The sequence below is a fragment of the Dipodomys ordii genome, unplaced genomic scaffold, assembly GCF_000151885.1.
Source record: "Dipodomys ordii isolate 6190 unplaced genomic scaffold, Dord_2.0 Scaffold8, whole genome shotgun sequence".
Classification (NCBI taxonomy): Eukaryota; Metazoa; Chordata; class Mammalia; order Rodentia; family Heteromyidae; genus Dipodomys; species Dipodomys ordii.
This window is the reverse complement of record NW_012267224.1, coordinates 24540653-24557651: the sequence shown is the minus strand read 5'-3', so window position 1 is coordinate 24557651 and position 16999 is coordinate 24540653. Positions and strand designations below refer to the sequence as shown.

General features: G+C 36.0%; 1 protein-coding gene across 1 annotated transcript in view; it reads left to right on the top strand.

Moving 5' to 3' along the window:
• The window catches only part of Fryl (FRY-like), a 224823-nt gene that overhangs the window by 115601 nt on the left and 92223 nt on the right, over window positions 1–16999 (top strand). The window contains exons 8-16 of the mRNA XM_013008917.1: window positions 1348–1427; window positions 2272–2352; window positions 4983–5151; window positions 5424–5516; window positions 7290–7388; window positions 9451–9552; window positions 13588–13691; window positions 13967–14075; window positions 15610–15696. Of these exons, the coding sequence (XP_012864371.1) occupies window positions 1348–1427; window positions 2272–2352; window positions 4983–5151; window positions 5424–5516; window positions 7290–7388; window positions 9451–9552; window positions 13588–13691; window positions 13967–14075; window positions 15610–15696 (924 nt within the window). The remainder of the gene's footprint in view (window positions 1–1347; window positions 1428–2271; window positions 2353–4982; window positions 5152–5423; window positions 5517–7289; window positions 7389–9450; window positions 9553–13587; window positions 13692–13966; window positions 14076–15609; window positions 15697–16999) is intronic.

The window sequence follows — 16999 nt, the reverse complement described above, 5'->3', positions numbered from 1 at the left end:
AGTTACATAGCAAGTCAAAAGAGAAACTAACTGTCCCTATTCTTTATATTGTTGCTATTATAATGAAGAACAGTTGCTATTATAATGAAGAAAAGTTTATTTTTAAAGGTTTGATTACAGTTTACTTAAAATGAATTAGGCACTTTGGTATAGGTATCGGATATTACTTGAAAGATCCTTTTTAGTTTCTTCTTAAGATGAGATGAATGATGTCGTTCAAAAGAGAAGTATACAGGGTAAAAATAAAAGATTGTCATCTATTTGCTTCATTGACTAGCCAGTATTCTGAAGTTTTTTTAGCAATAAATAATTGTTACACTTTTTTTTTTTTTGTGGAGCTGGTAGTACTATAAAACAGGGTCTTGCACTTATGAGGCTAGTACTCTATTTGAGTCACACCTTCAACTTTGCTTCTGGCTAGTTATATTGGAGATGGGGGATCTAGAGCACTTTTCTGCCTAAACTGGCCTTGACTGTAATTATGCAGATCTTAGCCTTCTGAGTAGCTAGGATTACAGGTGTGAGTCACACGTGCCCAGTTTGATCTTTACACTTTTATAATGAGATGTGTTCACCAACAAAAGATTAAAAAGCTGTAACTAGGTAGGCTTTCATGGAAAAGAAATAAAGATAAAAAGAAGAGACTAAGGGATTATATACCATTTATCAAAATTGTAGAGAAATGGTAAGACAAAAAAAAGCTTGACTTTCTAGGGACAGTGGGTTATAGGAAGATAAATATGTTGAGTAAACTAAGGGAAGATAAAGGATTATTTACTAAGGCTTACTTGTATAGATGAGTCTCTATGCTGGATTCCTGTCTCAAATGATAATGTTAGTCTCCACTTCCTGGTTCAGAGAAGAGCTTCATATTTCTTACTACTGTTGATTGTTTTTTTAAGAACCATAGATTAAATTTCATGGCAAATTTAAATAATCAGTAGAAAATTCATGTAGCTGTGGAAAAAATTATACTCTAACAAGGAATTTTAAATTCATTACTATGAAGACATCTTCTGTTTCTAATTGCCTTTGGCTCAAAACAACCTATGTCGTCCTACATAGGTTATTATTGGGTCCCTTTCCTTAGATTGTTCCCATACTTTCACCAGCAATGCATAGTAGACCTCACTTTCTTGTTTTATCTCTACTGTTCTCTGTTGCTGACTTAATTTTATAAAATGCTATTTTGTGTATTTTTATTCTTTTTATTTTTAGTGAAATGGAGCATCTCCATATATTTATTATCTTAGGAGTCAGTTGATTATTTAATAAAAATGATGAAAATATTCACAATGACCTAATAATGTAGTTGGTTTTCTTTATATATTTTTCTTTACATTCTAGATTCCTGTTCATCCTGTACCTGATCCCTTAGTTCACGAAGTTCTGAACTTAGCTTTTAAGCACTTTAAACATAAGGAAGGGTAAGTAAAATGCCAACTAAGGATTTTTTCCCTCCATAGTCCAGGTTGAGACATTTTAAATAAAATTTACTGATGATTTCATCTTAGAGTTCGAAGCAACTGTCATCCCATTTCATTAGAATCTTTCCTGTTTATAGGAAAGATTTAATAAAAATAATTCTTACAACCAGGCATTTGTGGCTCACGCCTGTAATCCTAACTACTCAGGAGCGGAGATGTGAGGATCACAGTTCAAAGCCAGTCTGGGCAGGAAAGTCCATGAGACTCTTATCTCCAATAAACCACCAGAAAACTGGAAGTGGTGCTGTGGCTCAAGGGGTAGAGCACTCATTTTGAGCGGAAGAGCTAAGGGACAGCGCCCAGGCCTAGAGTTCAAGCCCCATGACCGACCAAAAAAAAAGAGAGACAAAAAAGAAAAATACTTCTTACCATTGTAGATCAGATTTTTAAGAGCCAGAAGATTAAATTTTATGGCAAATTAAAATCTAATCAGTTGAAAAAATTCTTGTCTTTTCAGAAAAAATTTATATAATAACTCTAGTAAAAAATTTGAAACTCAGGGCTGGGAAGATGGCTCAGTGGTAGAGCGCTTGCCTTTCATGCATGAGGCCCTGGGTTCGATTCCTCAGCACCACATAAGCAAAAAGAAAAAAGCCAGAAGTGGCGCTGTGGCTCAAGTGGTAGAGGGCTAGCCTTGAGCTGAAGAGCTGAGGGACAGTGCCCAGGCCCAGAGTTCAGGCCCCATGACAAGACCCCCCTTCCCCCCAAAAAAAATTTGAAACTCATTTACAAAAGAAATTAAAAAAGAAACATTTATTGAGGTATGTTTGTTTTGTTGTTTCAGATATTCAGGAACCAACACTGGGAATGTGCATATAATTGCAGATTTATATGCAGAGGTCATAGGGGTTCTTGCCCAATCAAAGTAAGTCTTACCTCATTGATTTTTATTTGCTGTACATTTAAGAATACTTCGTAACTGATGGAGTAGACATCCAGTCCTAGGTTCACCGTGGTTGTCTGCTTTTTTATTACCTGCTGTTCTGTTCCTTAGAGGGTGCTCCAACTACTCTCCATTCCTCCTGTGCACAGCTTGCTTTAAATTATTTGATGTTTCTCATAAATGTCTGAATTAAGCAAGTCAGACATCTTCACAAATAGTGGACACAGAAATTTCCTTATTTCTTATAATTTAACACTTCTGTGTTAATTTTTTTTTAAATCTCATTTAGAGCTCTTTACAAGAGCTGATAACTAACTACCTTCCTTTTTGGCTGGATTCTTTTATCTCTGAGATTACAACACAGTGTCTTCTAATTATTTTGTCTTAAATACTGAACAGTTTCATATAGATAGAAGAGATACCAAGGAAAGATAAATGAAGCCAAGATTCTTTTATTGAAGTGTTGGTTATGAGTTGCCCTAATTGAGTTGTATTGATTCATGATCCTATTGTTTGCAGCTTGTAGTTGCTCTAAAAATTCCAGAATTTCTTGGATTTCCTTTTGTTGCTACTGGGAAATATATAAGAGAAAAAGAATTATATTTACTTGGGTCCCTTTGAAAGGGACTTTTGCCCTGAACCATTCCCCTCCCCTATAACAACCTTTATAAATTCTAAGAAGGCAAGCACAATTATTGTGAATGTTTAATAATTAGTATCCTGCTGGCAGTGGGGGGAAGGACACCAGTATTGGGGTTTGAACTCAGGGCCTTGTGCTTACTAGGATCTCTCACTGAGCCATAGCTCAAGCCCAGTAGTTGGAATCTTAACATCAAGTAATGACTTTTATTTCTTTTCTTCTTCTTTTTTTTAATGTGTTAATATACAAGGGATAACCCATGCTACAGAACGTAGAATGAAGTTTGAATATTTAAAAAGATTTAGACACAGACAAAGCCTGGTGTGGTTATGAGGCCAGCTTCGGAAAAGATAGTGAAACCTTTAATTTACAAATGAGTTGGGCATGGTGGCACATGCCTAAAATCCCAACTGCTTGGGAGTCGGAGATTGGGAAGACAGTGGTTAGAGGCTGGTTTGAGGAAAAAGTGCAAGGCAGTATAAAAATGACAGAAGCAAAAAAACTACTGGGATTGTGTCTTAAGAGTAAGAAGCATAGAGTTCAAACTCTCTAAGCTTGTGAACATAAAATTGTAGACATGAGGAATGTTTTTTTTTTTTGAGGAATGCTTTTTTAATTAAAAAGGAATTGTGATCTCAAACATAGCCCAGAAGTTCTAAATAATACATGAACAAGTTAGATTGAGGAGAATACCACATTGTGGTTAACTCTAGGTGGTTAGGATATAAGACTAAATAGCTAATCAAGTGATGGAATAGCATAAGCCTTGCTAGTGCAGCTGTAACAGAGCTGCAGCACAATTGAGATGTTTTCATTAGAGTGCACTGTGAACAAAGGGAAAAGTAGGTGAGTCCAAACTAAATCAGATTCCTAATACCTAAAGGGGGAAAGTTGGTCCACCTTGTGTTAGATTCCTAGTAACTTAAGGGTGGATATTCCATCCTGGTTTAGACTCTGAGTACCCAAAGTAGTAGGTTAGACTGGGTTAGACTCCTAGTGCCTTAAGGGACTGGTAGGGGAGCAAAGGCTGGGAGAGGGTTGGGATACTTTGGAGTTTTGTCTAAAAATTTTCTATTGCTGTACTGTCTAATAATTTTATGGAAAATTCCTTGGGTTCAAATAAACATTTCAACAAAAAATTTTAATTTGCTTTAAAAAGATTTCATAGAGATAATGTGAAATGATATTATATTCCCCAATATTCTAATGAAAATAGTTAAGTTGTCCCTCCTACTGTATGTCTGGATTTGGTTCATGTTTGTTTTCTTTTCCCTTCACTAGTCAATGAAAGCATGGAAATGGAAAGTAAGCCTTATTTGTTAGGAACTGGTTTCATCACTAGTAACATTAAGATGTTACTATTAAATAGCATATAGAGATGATTAATTATTGATTAATCAACTATTACATACTTTTTCATATGTACAACAAAGAATACTAGTCTTAGTAATTGTGATTTGAATCTAGGATCATACTCAAAACCTTTTGGTTCTGTAGCTGACATACTGAAAGATGAATGTACTCTCTCCTCTTTGGTTAATGAGGTATTAGATTTAAGTAATAATGGGCACTCTATAATTGGCTGATTTCTCTCTTTGAAAAATTATAGTCCTCAGTCTGGTGTCTGTATCATCACCAACTTAGAGAAGAGACTTCAAATCTGGAGACTGATTACTAATATCGAGATATTGTATGAACATGTCATTTGACCTTACTTTGTAATTATTATTAATAAATGGCAATTGTACTGATTTACATCACAAGAATAAAGAACTCCTAAGTTTAAAAATAAACCAAGGAAAATTTTTGTATAACAATTACATTTCCCTTTGTGTGCTTTTCTGGTCATTTTAATAAGGACAGAGAAAGGAGGTGTTACCCAGGCAACAGACCTTTTGATTTCATCCTTAAGATCATGTGGGAAATTGGTGTTTTTAATTCACATAGAATTCTGTCTCCTTGTATAATAAAGGTTTCAGGCTGTAAGGAAGAAGTTTGTGACAGAATTGAAAGAACTACGACAGAAGGAACAAAGTCCACATGTGGTCCAAAGTGTAATCAGCTTAATAATGGGAATGAAATTTTTCCGTGTGAAAATGTATCCTGTAGAAGATTTTGAAGCATCATTTCAGTTTATGCAGGTGATACACTTTTAAGGGGTAGAAATTAGAATTAGCCTAACAAGGGGGTTTGTATTTTTTATGACTGTTCGTAAGAGCTAAAAGATAAATTAATTGCATCATGAATTTCTGATTTTAGTTTTTAAGTTCTCACAAACTGAGAATTTTTTGACTGTGGCTGCTTTGACTTTAACTTTTCTTTGTAAAATAAAAGAATATTCAGAAAATTATTGTAATATTACAAAATCTGTTCCCTTTCCTTACTAATCTAAACATACCATTTTCCCTTTAAGGAATGTGCTCAGTATTTCTTAGAAGTAAAAGATAAAGATATAAAACATGCACTTGCTGGTTTATTTGTGGAGATTCTTATCCCTGTAGCTGCTGTAAGTATATTTAATTTGTATACCATTCCTGTGTTGGAAAAGCCTTAGGACCTTACGCTTCCATTTCTTCCCCTAAAGTACTTGTTAAGGCACTATGTCAAGGCCAGTATGGAGTTCACCTCAATGCTTTTCAGTTCCTCAGGGGTCACTTGTTTTGTTGGCTGATGGATAGTGTTTTTTGCCTTATCATTTTATTTTTTATTTTTATTTTTTTTGTCGGGACTTAAGCTCTGGGCCTAGGCGCCGTCCCTCAGCTCTTCAGCTCAAAGCTAATGCTCCTATCACTTGAGCCACAGTGCCACTTCTGGTTTTCTGGTAGTTTGTTGGAGATAAGAGTCTCACAGACTTTCCTGCATGGGCTCACTTTGAACTGGGAGCCTCAGATCTGGGCCTCCTAAGTAGCTAGGATTTCAGGCTTAAGCCATGGTGCCCGGCTTATTTTGTTTTCTTGATTAAGATAGTAGAATAAATAGAACCTCCTTTACCTTGGCTAGAAATGGAAGTTAATTTTATTCTTCTCTCTAGAATTTATGCTGCTTAAAATTTCAAAAACTACTGTTTATTTTCATACTGAGAAGTGGAACTCTTTTGGCTTTCATTTTGAAAGTCCAATTTGCTGCCTTGTGACTGTTCACAGAAGTTAGTTTGTAGTAATCATGCTGTGAACAGGTAGGATGGTAATTTCTTAACTTTTCCCATAGTTTTGTGTCAGAAAACTTAACTGGCCTGGGAGTGTGGCTTAATGGCTTTTTAAACTGTATTGAGTAGTTTCTTGAGTAAGAGTTTTCTACGTAGACTGGCCTCAAACTATGATTCTCTGGATCAAAGTCTCCTAAGTTGTTAGGATTGTTGGCATGTACAACTAGTACCCAGCTCAAATTTTTCCTGTTTGTTTTTTTTTTTTTTAATCAGTCATGCTGGATTAGAGGCTCTCTAATCCTATCTTAACTAATGACATCTATAATGACCTTTTTTCCAGTTTAATTCATTTGATTTTTGTGAAAACATAATTCAGCCCTTGACCCCAAGCCTGTACATAGGCAGCCCTTTGACAGGAACACTTCCTCTCTAATGACCTCCCTTCCTCTTTCCCTGGCTGACCTCTCTTCCATCCTGATGTGTATCAAATGCTTTTTATGTGGTGGGGCCTTGTCTGTGCAGAGGAAATACAGCAAGGGACAAGATAGGAAAGACATTCTGGTCTTGTAGATCTTACTTCTAGTGTGAAGAGCTGGAAACAAGCACAGGCTGTAAAATATGTTAAATGTCAGATCATGGCAAAGACTTGTTACATTCTTGGGAAGGATGTTTCAAACAGAAGGAAGAAGTGAGGACATCTTGCGGCTATTCTGGGGAGGATAAGCAAGCCATGTGGCTGATGCTAGTACCCAGAGGTCCAGCCGTGGCACGTGTAGTCAGAGATTTTACATAAGAGGCTGACACAGCTGCAGATGTAGTAGATTTGCTGACTTCGGCTTAGATGTCATATCCTGGTGGAGTTTGTCCAAAGGGCTCCCTTCTGGAGGCTCTATGAGCTTGCTGTCACCATACCTGTTAGACTGCGCTTTCTGCCTGTTTGTCTTTTTCTACTTGTTCTTCTATTGGAAAGATAGGGTTTATCCTGTTCACTTAACACTTGGTACATAAGATTTAACTCTAATCTCAGTGAATTATTAACTAATTTTGGTCCATATAGAAAGTTCTTGTAGTCCTTGTAGAATTTAATGTGTGTGACCATTTTCTTCTTTTTTGTTTGCATTACCTTGTTTTTAGGCTGTTAAAAATGAAGTGAATGTTCCTTGTTTGAAGAATTTCGTAGAGATGCTTTATCAGACTACTTTCGAATTGAGCTCCAGGAAGAAGCATTCATTGGTATTGAGAAGTATTTCAAACTTTCACATGAATAATTTGACACTTTAGTAGTTGAGTTATGAATTCAGTAGATGTTTAAAAGAATGGCAAAGTCTTTAATGGTTAAAAAAAAAATCCCCCAAGTGTAATGCAAGGACAAATTTAATGTATGTGTTTCTTCTGCTCTATTTTAGACTTTTTGTTAATTTTCTTCACTCTACATTTGATGGTTATTGCACATTTTCTTGTAGGTACTTAGTAACTTGACAGGCACTTTAAGCTTTATAATATGAGAAAGATTGAATGTAGTCTTTTATTAAATCACAAATTCCTTCATTTTAATATATAATAAAGTCACAGTATTCTGTAATCATGTCTCTTCTGTTTAGAAGTTGAAAGATTTTGTTTTTTGATGATTTGTGCTTACTAGGCAGGTTATCTACCTATTTCATTAATACTTCTAGCCCTTTTAGATGTGTGTATATGCGTGTGTACAAATGATATGTATATACATATGTGTGCATGCATATGTGCCAATGCATGCCAATACTGGGGCTTGAACTCCAGCTTTTTGCTCTCACTGGGCTTTACACTCACATCTGGCACTGCACCACCTGAGCCACACCTCTACTTTGAACTCTTTTTTTTTGGGGGGGGAGTTCGGTCCTGGGGCCTGAACTCTGGGCCTGGGCACTGTCCCTCAGCTCTTCAGCTCAAGGCGAGTGCTCTACCACTTGAGCCACAGCGCTACTTCCGGCTTTTTTCTTATGTGGTGCTGAGGAATCAAACCCAGGGCCTTATGCATGCAAGGCAAGTGCTCTACCACTGAGCCACCTTCCCAGCCCCTCTACTTTGAAATCTTTGCTGGCTAATTACAGATAAGAGTTTCTGAGACTTGTTTGCCCAGGTTGGCTTCAAGCCAAGATTCTCAGATCTCAGCTTCTTGAGAACCAAGGATTACAGTTGTGAGCTACCTGTGCCTGGCTTGCTTTTAAGATATTTTTCAGTCTCACATTTATGCCCAGGATAGTGTGGACTGCAATCATCATATTTGTGCTTTCCATGTAGCTGGGATGACAGGCATATACCACCAGTCTCAGGTTTTATTGGTTGAGATGAAGTTTCACAAATTTTTTGCTAGTGCTGACCTTGAACCTTGATCCACCTGTTGTGAGGCTCTCAAATAGAACTACAGAAGTAAAACATAATGTCGTGTTTGAAGGCATTTTCTTTGCTTAACTGTTTACTGTTCTCTTTTCTTTCTTTTTTTCTTTCTTTCTTTCTTTCTTCCCTTCCTTCCTTCCTTTCTTCCTTCCTTTCTTTCTTTCTCTTCTTTTTTTGGTTGGTTGTGGGGCCTGAACTCTGAGCCTGGATGCTGTCTCTGAGCTCTTCAGCTCAAGGCTAGTGCTCTACCACTTAAGCCACAGTGCTACTTCTGACTTTTTCACTTATGTGGTGCTGAGGAATCGAATCCAGAGCCTCATGTATGAGAGGCAGGCACTCTACCACTGAGCCACTTTCCCAGCCCTGCACTTTATCTTTCTATAGCGGGGAGAAAGTTTGGGAAATTGGCAAATGTTCCACTACTTAAATTAGAGATGAAACAACAACAATAATTATAAAAATACTGATCGCGTCCAGGCATTATGTCAAATACTTTAAGAATGCCTTCTTTTACATTAAGCCTCATGACCCCAGAAGATGTTTGTGGTTGTTGTCATCCACTTTATGTATTGCAAAATAAAACCTGGAGCCCCTGAAGTACCATCCATGGTCAGTATAAGCTGGAATTTGAGTGTCAGTCTGTCCTCAGAGCCTATGTTCTGTGTTAAAAACCACTGTGTTGGATGAGGGACAGCATGTTCCAGGGAGAACATAGTCTAACTCAGATGATTGTTCAAGGAATTCTTCTTAGAGAAAATGTACCCTTTACCAATCTCTGTTAGATGGTCCTGTGTAGGTATATTTACTAAAAATGGGAAAACTGCCTAAAAAGATTTAGTTCCCTTGTTTTCAGAGACAAAACAAGTCCAGTGCTTTTCCATGAAGAATGTTAATTCTCTCTTTTCCCTGTCTCCTTCAGGCTTTGTATCCACTAATTACCTGCCTTTTATGTGTCAGTCAGAAGCAGTTTTTTTTAAATAACTGGCATATTTTCCTACAGAACTGTTTGTCACATTTAAAGGTAAGACATAATTACATTTCTGACTCATAAATATCAACTGTGATATATTCATTTATATTTATATGTTCCTGTTGCTACACTTGAATACTATGTTTTCCTCATTCCTTTTTTATGAACTTTATTTCTTCTATAGGGAATCACATATGGAAGTGAATAAATATTGAATGAAAATCTCACAAAACTCTTCATAAACTTGTCTTTTGTCTTGAGAAAATTCAGTAATGTTGGCTCAAGTCTGCATAATCCACCTAGAGCTTTGATAATGTCACTAACTTCACATGCACTGTAAGGCTGTGTAATTACATTCCATGTGATGTTAGCCCAGCTAGACAGATGTGAAGTCTCCTGAGACAATAGAACTTGTGTGAACCAGATACTTGTCACTAACACTATTTGGCACATCCATGTTGATTTTTCTATTGACTACAAAACTGTGAGAGATTGTGTTCTTCCCAGCATGCTCTGCTAGCAGAGTCCACTTTTCTTCTCTGGATAGGAGCACAATTAATGTCTGACAAAGAAAGTGGGAGTAGTTCTCATCTGCATGTCATGTGAATACTACATTGAATATCAGAATGATAAAGGAGTCTATTTAAATATTTGCTTATAAGCTGTAAAAAACGGTCCAGATATGATATTGTCTTTCCTGTTATTCTTCAAAGGTAGATTAGAAACTGAGTATCTCATTTTGACCATGAAATGGAAACACTGATAGTTTAATTGACTCACTAGGCCACTCTGCTTCATTGTGGCACTGTGAGCTTTAGGACTGCTGTTTCCCTTGTACTTTGGGAATGTTCCACTGGATGTAATCCTGTGTATCTTTTTGATGGTATTATGCATTCTTTTCAATTTTTTTCACAGATATATGAGATATATGTTTTTGAAAAATTTTTCTATTTCCTCCTATATATAAAATATTAATATTCATATTTGGATAAGGGTTGATATATCCTCTATGCTTTATTTATGAAAATTCCTAGGACCAAATTAAACTAATTTCTTTTTGACTTAAAACCAGGAAAGAAATGTGATTAATTGCATTATACTTGTTTCTGTCCTTATTTTGAAAATTATACCATGGTATTAAAAGAGAATGGATCACTTTCTGAGTAGTATGATTTTCATACTTTGAATAAAATATTTTAAAAACGTGCCTTTAAGTGTTTCTGGAAGATTGCTTTGTTTCATGATAATTCATACTTTTCTGTTGCTTGTTGGAATTTTTTTTATATATGTTTCCCACCTAACATACTTGCAATCCTTTCGCAGTACCTTAACTTTTTTTGTCTTAAGGCTTTCATTTAAAATGCACTTGTTTTGTTTTTTTCCCTTACCTCCTTTTTAATATTTCTGGCATATTGTCCATTTTCATTAATGGTTTCATCAATCTGCCAGATTAAAGGAGATAAGAGCCACTTAGCATGAATATTTGGAATAATTGTCTTGGCCATTAACCCTTAACTTACATTAAGGCTCTATTCAGCAGAAATTCTATGACTTGGCTTCTGTTTCTTAAGTTTTAGATAATGTGGCTACCTCATTTAGTTGAGGTAAGGAGTTGTGAGCATTGAAGGAAGAAATTGTGCTAGTCACCAGTATGACAATTATAATTTCTTTTCTGTATTGGAAAAGTTGATCCAAGATCAGGACCATAGTCAATTACGTTATTCCAGTAAATGTCTTGATTTTTTTAAAAAATGTAAAATTGTTTTTTATTATTAGAGCCACTCTTCCCTCAGACTGATTTTTACTAATACTACTGGATGCTAGACTCCTTGTCTTATTTAATTTTCATTGTGATTAAGGCTGAAAGAAGACAAGTCATGTTTAGGAAGCCAGCAAATTACAGAAGAAGCTGTGCATCCAGATTCACCCAGTTTTATAACTCTTGTTCTTTCTGCCTACTCTGTTATTTATCTTTGATACACCATAAGGAATGTTGCTGCATTGAATATTTTAAGAAAAGGTTGGCTGTCATTCTGGGATATTAAAGAGGCATTGTTATTTAGAGTCAGTAAAATAAACATGATGGATTTTGTAGACACTTTAAGATAATATACAGTTTATTAAAAAAAATAAGTTTTTAGTTTAGTAGCCAGAAAAAAATGGCCCATAAATAACATGTGTTTCCTTATTTCTACTGTAGATTTTTTAGATTTTTAATTCTTCTATGAAACAGAATTTGGTATTTTCTCATTTCCATATCTTTATGTCAATTGAAGTACTTATGTGAAATGTTATTTTACCATTTCTGAAGAATTATTGAGAGAGAATAAGAGTAGATATCTTATAAAGATAGTTTGGACATTATTTTCCTATGGTCTGTTTAAAAAACTAGTAATTTGAACTCAAATGCAGCTTTAGGAACAAAAATTTAGTCAGTTAACTTTTAGGTTTTCTTAGTTTGAGTGTTGTAGGTGTATCTGTTAGGATATGGGATTTTTTTTTCTTAGTGCTTCCGGCCACTGTTTTGGAAATTAAAACATTTCTTCTAAATAGAGACCTTGGTGAGGAGCTGTCTTGTTTTGTGCTTATTTTCACCTAACATGCATGTGCTGCATCTCATGTTTATGTTTGCTGTCTCACATTGCTTTATTTAGATGCCATCTAACAACAGTATCAGAAAACAAATAGAAACACTTCAGGTGAGTTGTGTTGATGCTACAAAGTAAAATATTGCTTTATTTCTTTTATGTGTGGCATTTTTTTTCCTTTGCCATTGTTGTATTGCATGTCTAAAGTATTTATTCACACCTGCTTCAGCTATTGTCAAAGAAGAGTAGCTCACAGCAGGAGCGTTCTTCCAAAAGTTAGCTATTAAACTGACCACTAGGAAATGTCCTTAAAAGAGAGAAAAGATAATGAATTCTCACTCTTTACCAAAATTTGCATTTTAAAATATTATGTTTAATTGATATATAGCTGTTAGAAACAAAACATTTGTTAGTACAATTAAGGAGCCAATAAGTTTTATTTTTTTCTTTTTTTTTCTTTCTTTCTTTCTTCTTCTTCTTTTTTTTTTTTTTTTTGTGCTGGTCCTGGGGCTTGAACTCTGTTCAAGGCTAGCATTCTACCACTTGAGCTACAGCTCCACTTCTGGTTAATTGGAGATAAGAGTCTCACAGCTCTTCTTCCCTGAGCTGACTTTGAACTTCCAGCCTTAGATCTCAGCCGCCTGAGTAAACAAAGATTACAGGCATGGGCCTCAGGCACCTGGTGATTTTGAATATAATTTTGATGAGTGCATTTTTCAAAGCTTTTATTCTGTTGGCCTGTTTTTTTTTTTGTTGTTGTTGTTTTTTGTTTTGAGACTGGGTCTCACTATGGAGCCCAGGCTGGCCTTGAACTTGTGATCCTCAGTTTTCATGCCTCTGTTTCCAAGTGCTGGGATTTTGAGTATGCACCACTGTACCTGGTTTTAATTATTTTGTAAATAATTAAAGGAAATAAACACATAAAATCGTTACTGTAAATGAGTCACCATAAAGATGTTTCCTTTTTCTTCTGTCATGATGTTAATATTGTAGGATAAGCAGTTTGTCAGTAATTTATGTGTGTGTCATTTTGGCAGTTCTTTGAAATATTAATAGAAACAATATTTTAGTGGTTTATTTTGAGAGTATCAGGAATTGTATTATTTCTGGTTCCTTTGAGCCATGTATACTTAACACTTACTAAATATTTACTTGATATATGAACCTTTTTTTAATACAAACAAAAGTGGAGAGGGGCTGGGAAGGTGGCTCAGTGATAGAGTGCTTACCTTGCATGTATGAGGCCCTGGGTTCGATTCCTCAGTACCACATAAGCAGGAAAAGCCGGAGGTGGCGCTGTGGCTCAAGTGGTAGAGCACCAGCCTTGAGTTGAAGAGCTCAGGGACAACGCCCAGGCCCAGAGTTCAGGACCCATGCCCTGGCCAAAAAAAAAAAAAAATGTGGGGAGCTTGAGTTGTTAACATAGAAACTATTTGATTTTACAGGATTGCTAGTATTTTCATAAGTTTACTTTTACTCTCCTTTTGTTTTTAAACAGAATAAAGATCCTAAAATGTCTCGAGTTGCACTGGAATCTTTGTATAGATTGTTGTGGGTTTATGTTATTAGAATAAAATGTGAAAGCAACACTGTAACTCAAAGGTGAGTGCCTTTGTTTTAAATTTCTTTTGGAACAAAATCTTGGGTTGCAGCTGTTGCTTAGTGGGTAAAGCACTGAAACAGGTGGAGGGCCCTGAGTTCAGTCCGTATCTTCAAAATAAAGTAGCTAATAAAATCATGTTAGAAATCACATTAATGGAATTATAGTTGCATATCTTGAGAAGGAATATAAATTTGCCCTGATATGAATAAGAATTCTTTGCTAATGTGCTGTTGAGGTTGTCATTTCATTGTGACTAAATCTTTCCATCCTGCAGTCGCCTAATGAGTATCGTGTCAGCACTTTTCCCAAAAGGCTCTAGAAGTGTGGTGCCTCGTGACACACCTCTTAATATATTTGTGAAGATTATTCAGTTCATTGCTCAGGTGAGTGCTCTACCCCATTATCACTTAATAAGTCCTATAGTAATTGGGAGTTTAAAATTTTTTCTTAGAGATCTATACATATGCTAATAAAACGCTAGTTAATATTGAATTGTTAAAAGTAATGTTCTTTTAAAAACTAAAACAAACACAGAGTGGTAATGATTTTTCTATGACAAAATGAGTTTGTAATCAGCCTGTATAGTTGGAAAGGAGACAAATGGTAGAAGGAAGAGTGAACATTGTGTCTAAAAATTCTGTTAGTCCACTTTCTAATTATCTCCAAATTTCTTGAAAGATTTTTTAGAAAATTGTCTTCATAATCTGCATTAATGCAGGTGCTTAGGTACAGATAGTAGACGCTCTTGTTGAACCCCATGGGACCTTTTAGGGAAGGAGTGAGAGCTTAGCGAATTGTTAATAGAGCTGAAAAAACAAATTCTAACCTCATAGTCAGGAGAGATCTTCAAAACTGGGCTGTCAAAGAAGTGGCTGCCTCCTTCGTTCTTTCTCCTCCTTCGTCCTTCTTCTCCTCTTTCCTCCTTCTCCATCTCTTTCCTCCTCCCCTTCCTCTTTCCTCCTCTTCCCTTCCTTCTCCTCCTCTTCTACTTCCTCTTCGTCACCACTGCCCCATTTCCCAAAGAGTCACATGAGTATACCACGCCAAATCCTACTGTCACAAAGAACCTTGAGAACTGCAATTTTAGCATTCTAGCTTCTTTGGTGAAGGAAGGTTCATTAGAATGGGATTACATGGGTTTTAAGTGAGAAAGTCCAAGGTTTTAGTCACATCCTCTTTTGGGACATATCCTATTCCAATAGATTATTCCTTCAGTTAAAAAAATGGATTCCAGGATATTCATTGTATGTACTTTGAACTGAAATGATACAGGTGATTCATAATGAAATTTTTTAACAGTGAAGAAATAGGAAATTTTTGAATATTTCTATTTCAGCACAGAAGAAAGGCTCCTTAGATTAGTATAATGCATCAAAAAAGATTAATAAAAGCAAACTGATTAGGTTTAGAAAATTAACCCCTCTGTATATCACCTTGACAATAAAATTAAATTTTAAAAAAGAGAAAATTGTGCCTTTAGGTTATATCAGTTGCTAATTTTTCTTTGTAGCATTGTACTGTTTCCCTTTGGTTAATCACTTCATTCCAGTGACTCATTTCAGATGTTAGTCTTCTTAGTTAACTTTTCCTTGGAGCTCTCTTTCCTTGAGTCCTGTTCTTTATGGCACTAACCATTCTCTACACCTGTGTCTGGCTGACCTCGTTCTTGGAATATTTTTCCTTATGTTTTAAAAATGATTTTGGTGAATGAATGTTAAAACTAATAGCTTAGATATTGAATAGATAATTTTATAGTAAGTAGTATGTTTTTAGACTTAATTCTTACATTTTTTTCTTTCCACTAGCTAGACTTGTGGACATTTTAAGGACAGAAACTTGCATTGTTGTATAATTCTTAAATGTCCTTAGTATATACTAGCAAAGCACAAGGTCTTACTAAATTTTTTCCCCCTCCAGGAACGTTTGGATTTTGCAATGAAAGAAATAATATTCGATCTTCTAAGTGTTGGAAAATCTACTAAAACTTTCACCATTAATCCAGAGGTAAAAAGACACACAGACACACAGACACACACACACACACACACACACACACACACACACTTCTTTGAGCCTCATTTCTGTAGTCAGAGTTTTTAATGTTTAAATATGATTCTTAACTACAGAAATGGTGCAGGACAGATTTAGCTTTGTAGGTACTGGCTGAATGCTGTAACAGTGGTGTTTTCCAGGCCATCCAGCTCAGCTGGCTCTTACAAGTTATGACATGACTTCAGGTTTCTTCTGCTTGGAATGATTCATATTTGTGGTACATGTTAATAATAGCATTCCTTCAGTGTTTTCTGGTGTTCTCCTGTAGTGAATTCCAAAAATCCTTTCACTCAGGTGGAGCTTACAGTGAAAAAAAGATACTTAATGCTATACTTCTGCCTTTTCACTCTTTTTTTTCTGGGGGGGGTCCCAGTCGTGGGACCTGAATTCTGGGCCTGGGCGCTGTCCCTCAGCTCTTCAGCTCAAGTCTACCACTTGAGCCACAGTGCTACTTCCGGCTTTTTTCTTTTTGCTTATGTGGTGCTGAGGAATTGAACCTAGGGCCTCAGGCATGCAAGGCAAGCACTCTACCGCTGAGCCACCTTCCTAGCCCCTGCCTTTTCACTCTTGAGACATTACATTTTCACATTGTTTGAAATACTCTATAATCACCTAGCACGAATCTAATGACAATTGAGATTATAAAAAGGCTAAGAAGATGTTGCTTTTGTTCTTATTTTAAATTACTGTGCTGGGAATCCTAAGATACATTTGTTTGTGGCTGACAAGTTTGTTGGGAAGTTTTGAAGCTTTTTGTATGTAAGATTTGTAAGAAAAACTAATAATAATTCCAGATTTTCAAAGTGAGTAGAAGTTGGGCGCCGGTGGCTCATGCCTGTAATCCTAGCTACTCAGAAGGCTGAGATCTGAGAATCATGGTTCAAAGCCAGCTCCAGCAGGAAAGACCGTGAGACTCTTATTTTCAATAAACCACTAGAAACCAGAAGTGGTACTGTGGCTGAAGTGGTAGGGTGCTAGCCTTGAGCCAAAGAGCTGAGGGACAGCACCCAGGCCCAGAGTTCAAGCCCCATGACTGACCAAAAAACAAAAACAAAGTGAGTAGACACCAGTATTTTCATAGGTAATATGCTTAACATAGTTTCCAACCAAAAAAATATATTTTCAGATTTCCAGATTTAAAAATATTTTCTTTTTTTTATTATTGTGAAAATACTGTACAGAGGGGTTACAATACATGGGCAAGATAACAAGTACATTTCTTATCAAGCATTGTTGCCTCCTCCTTTGTTTCCTC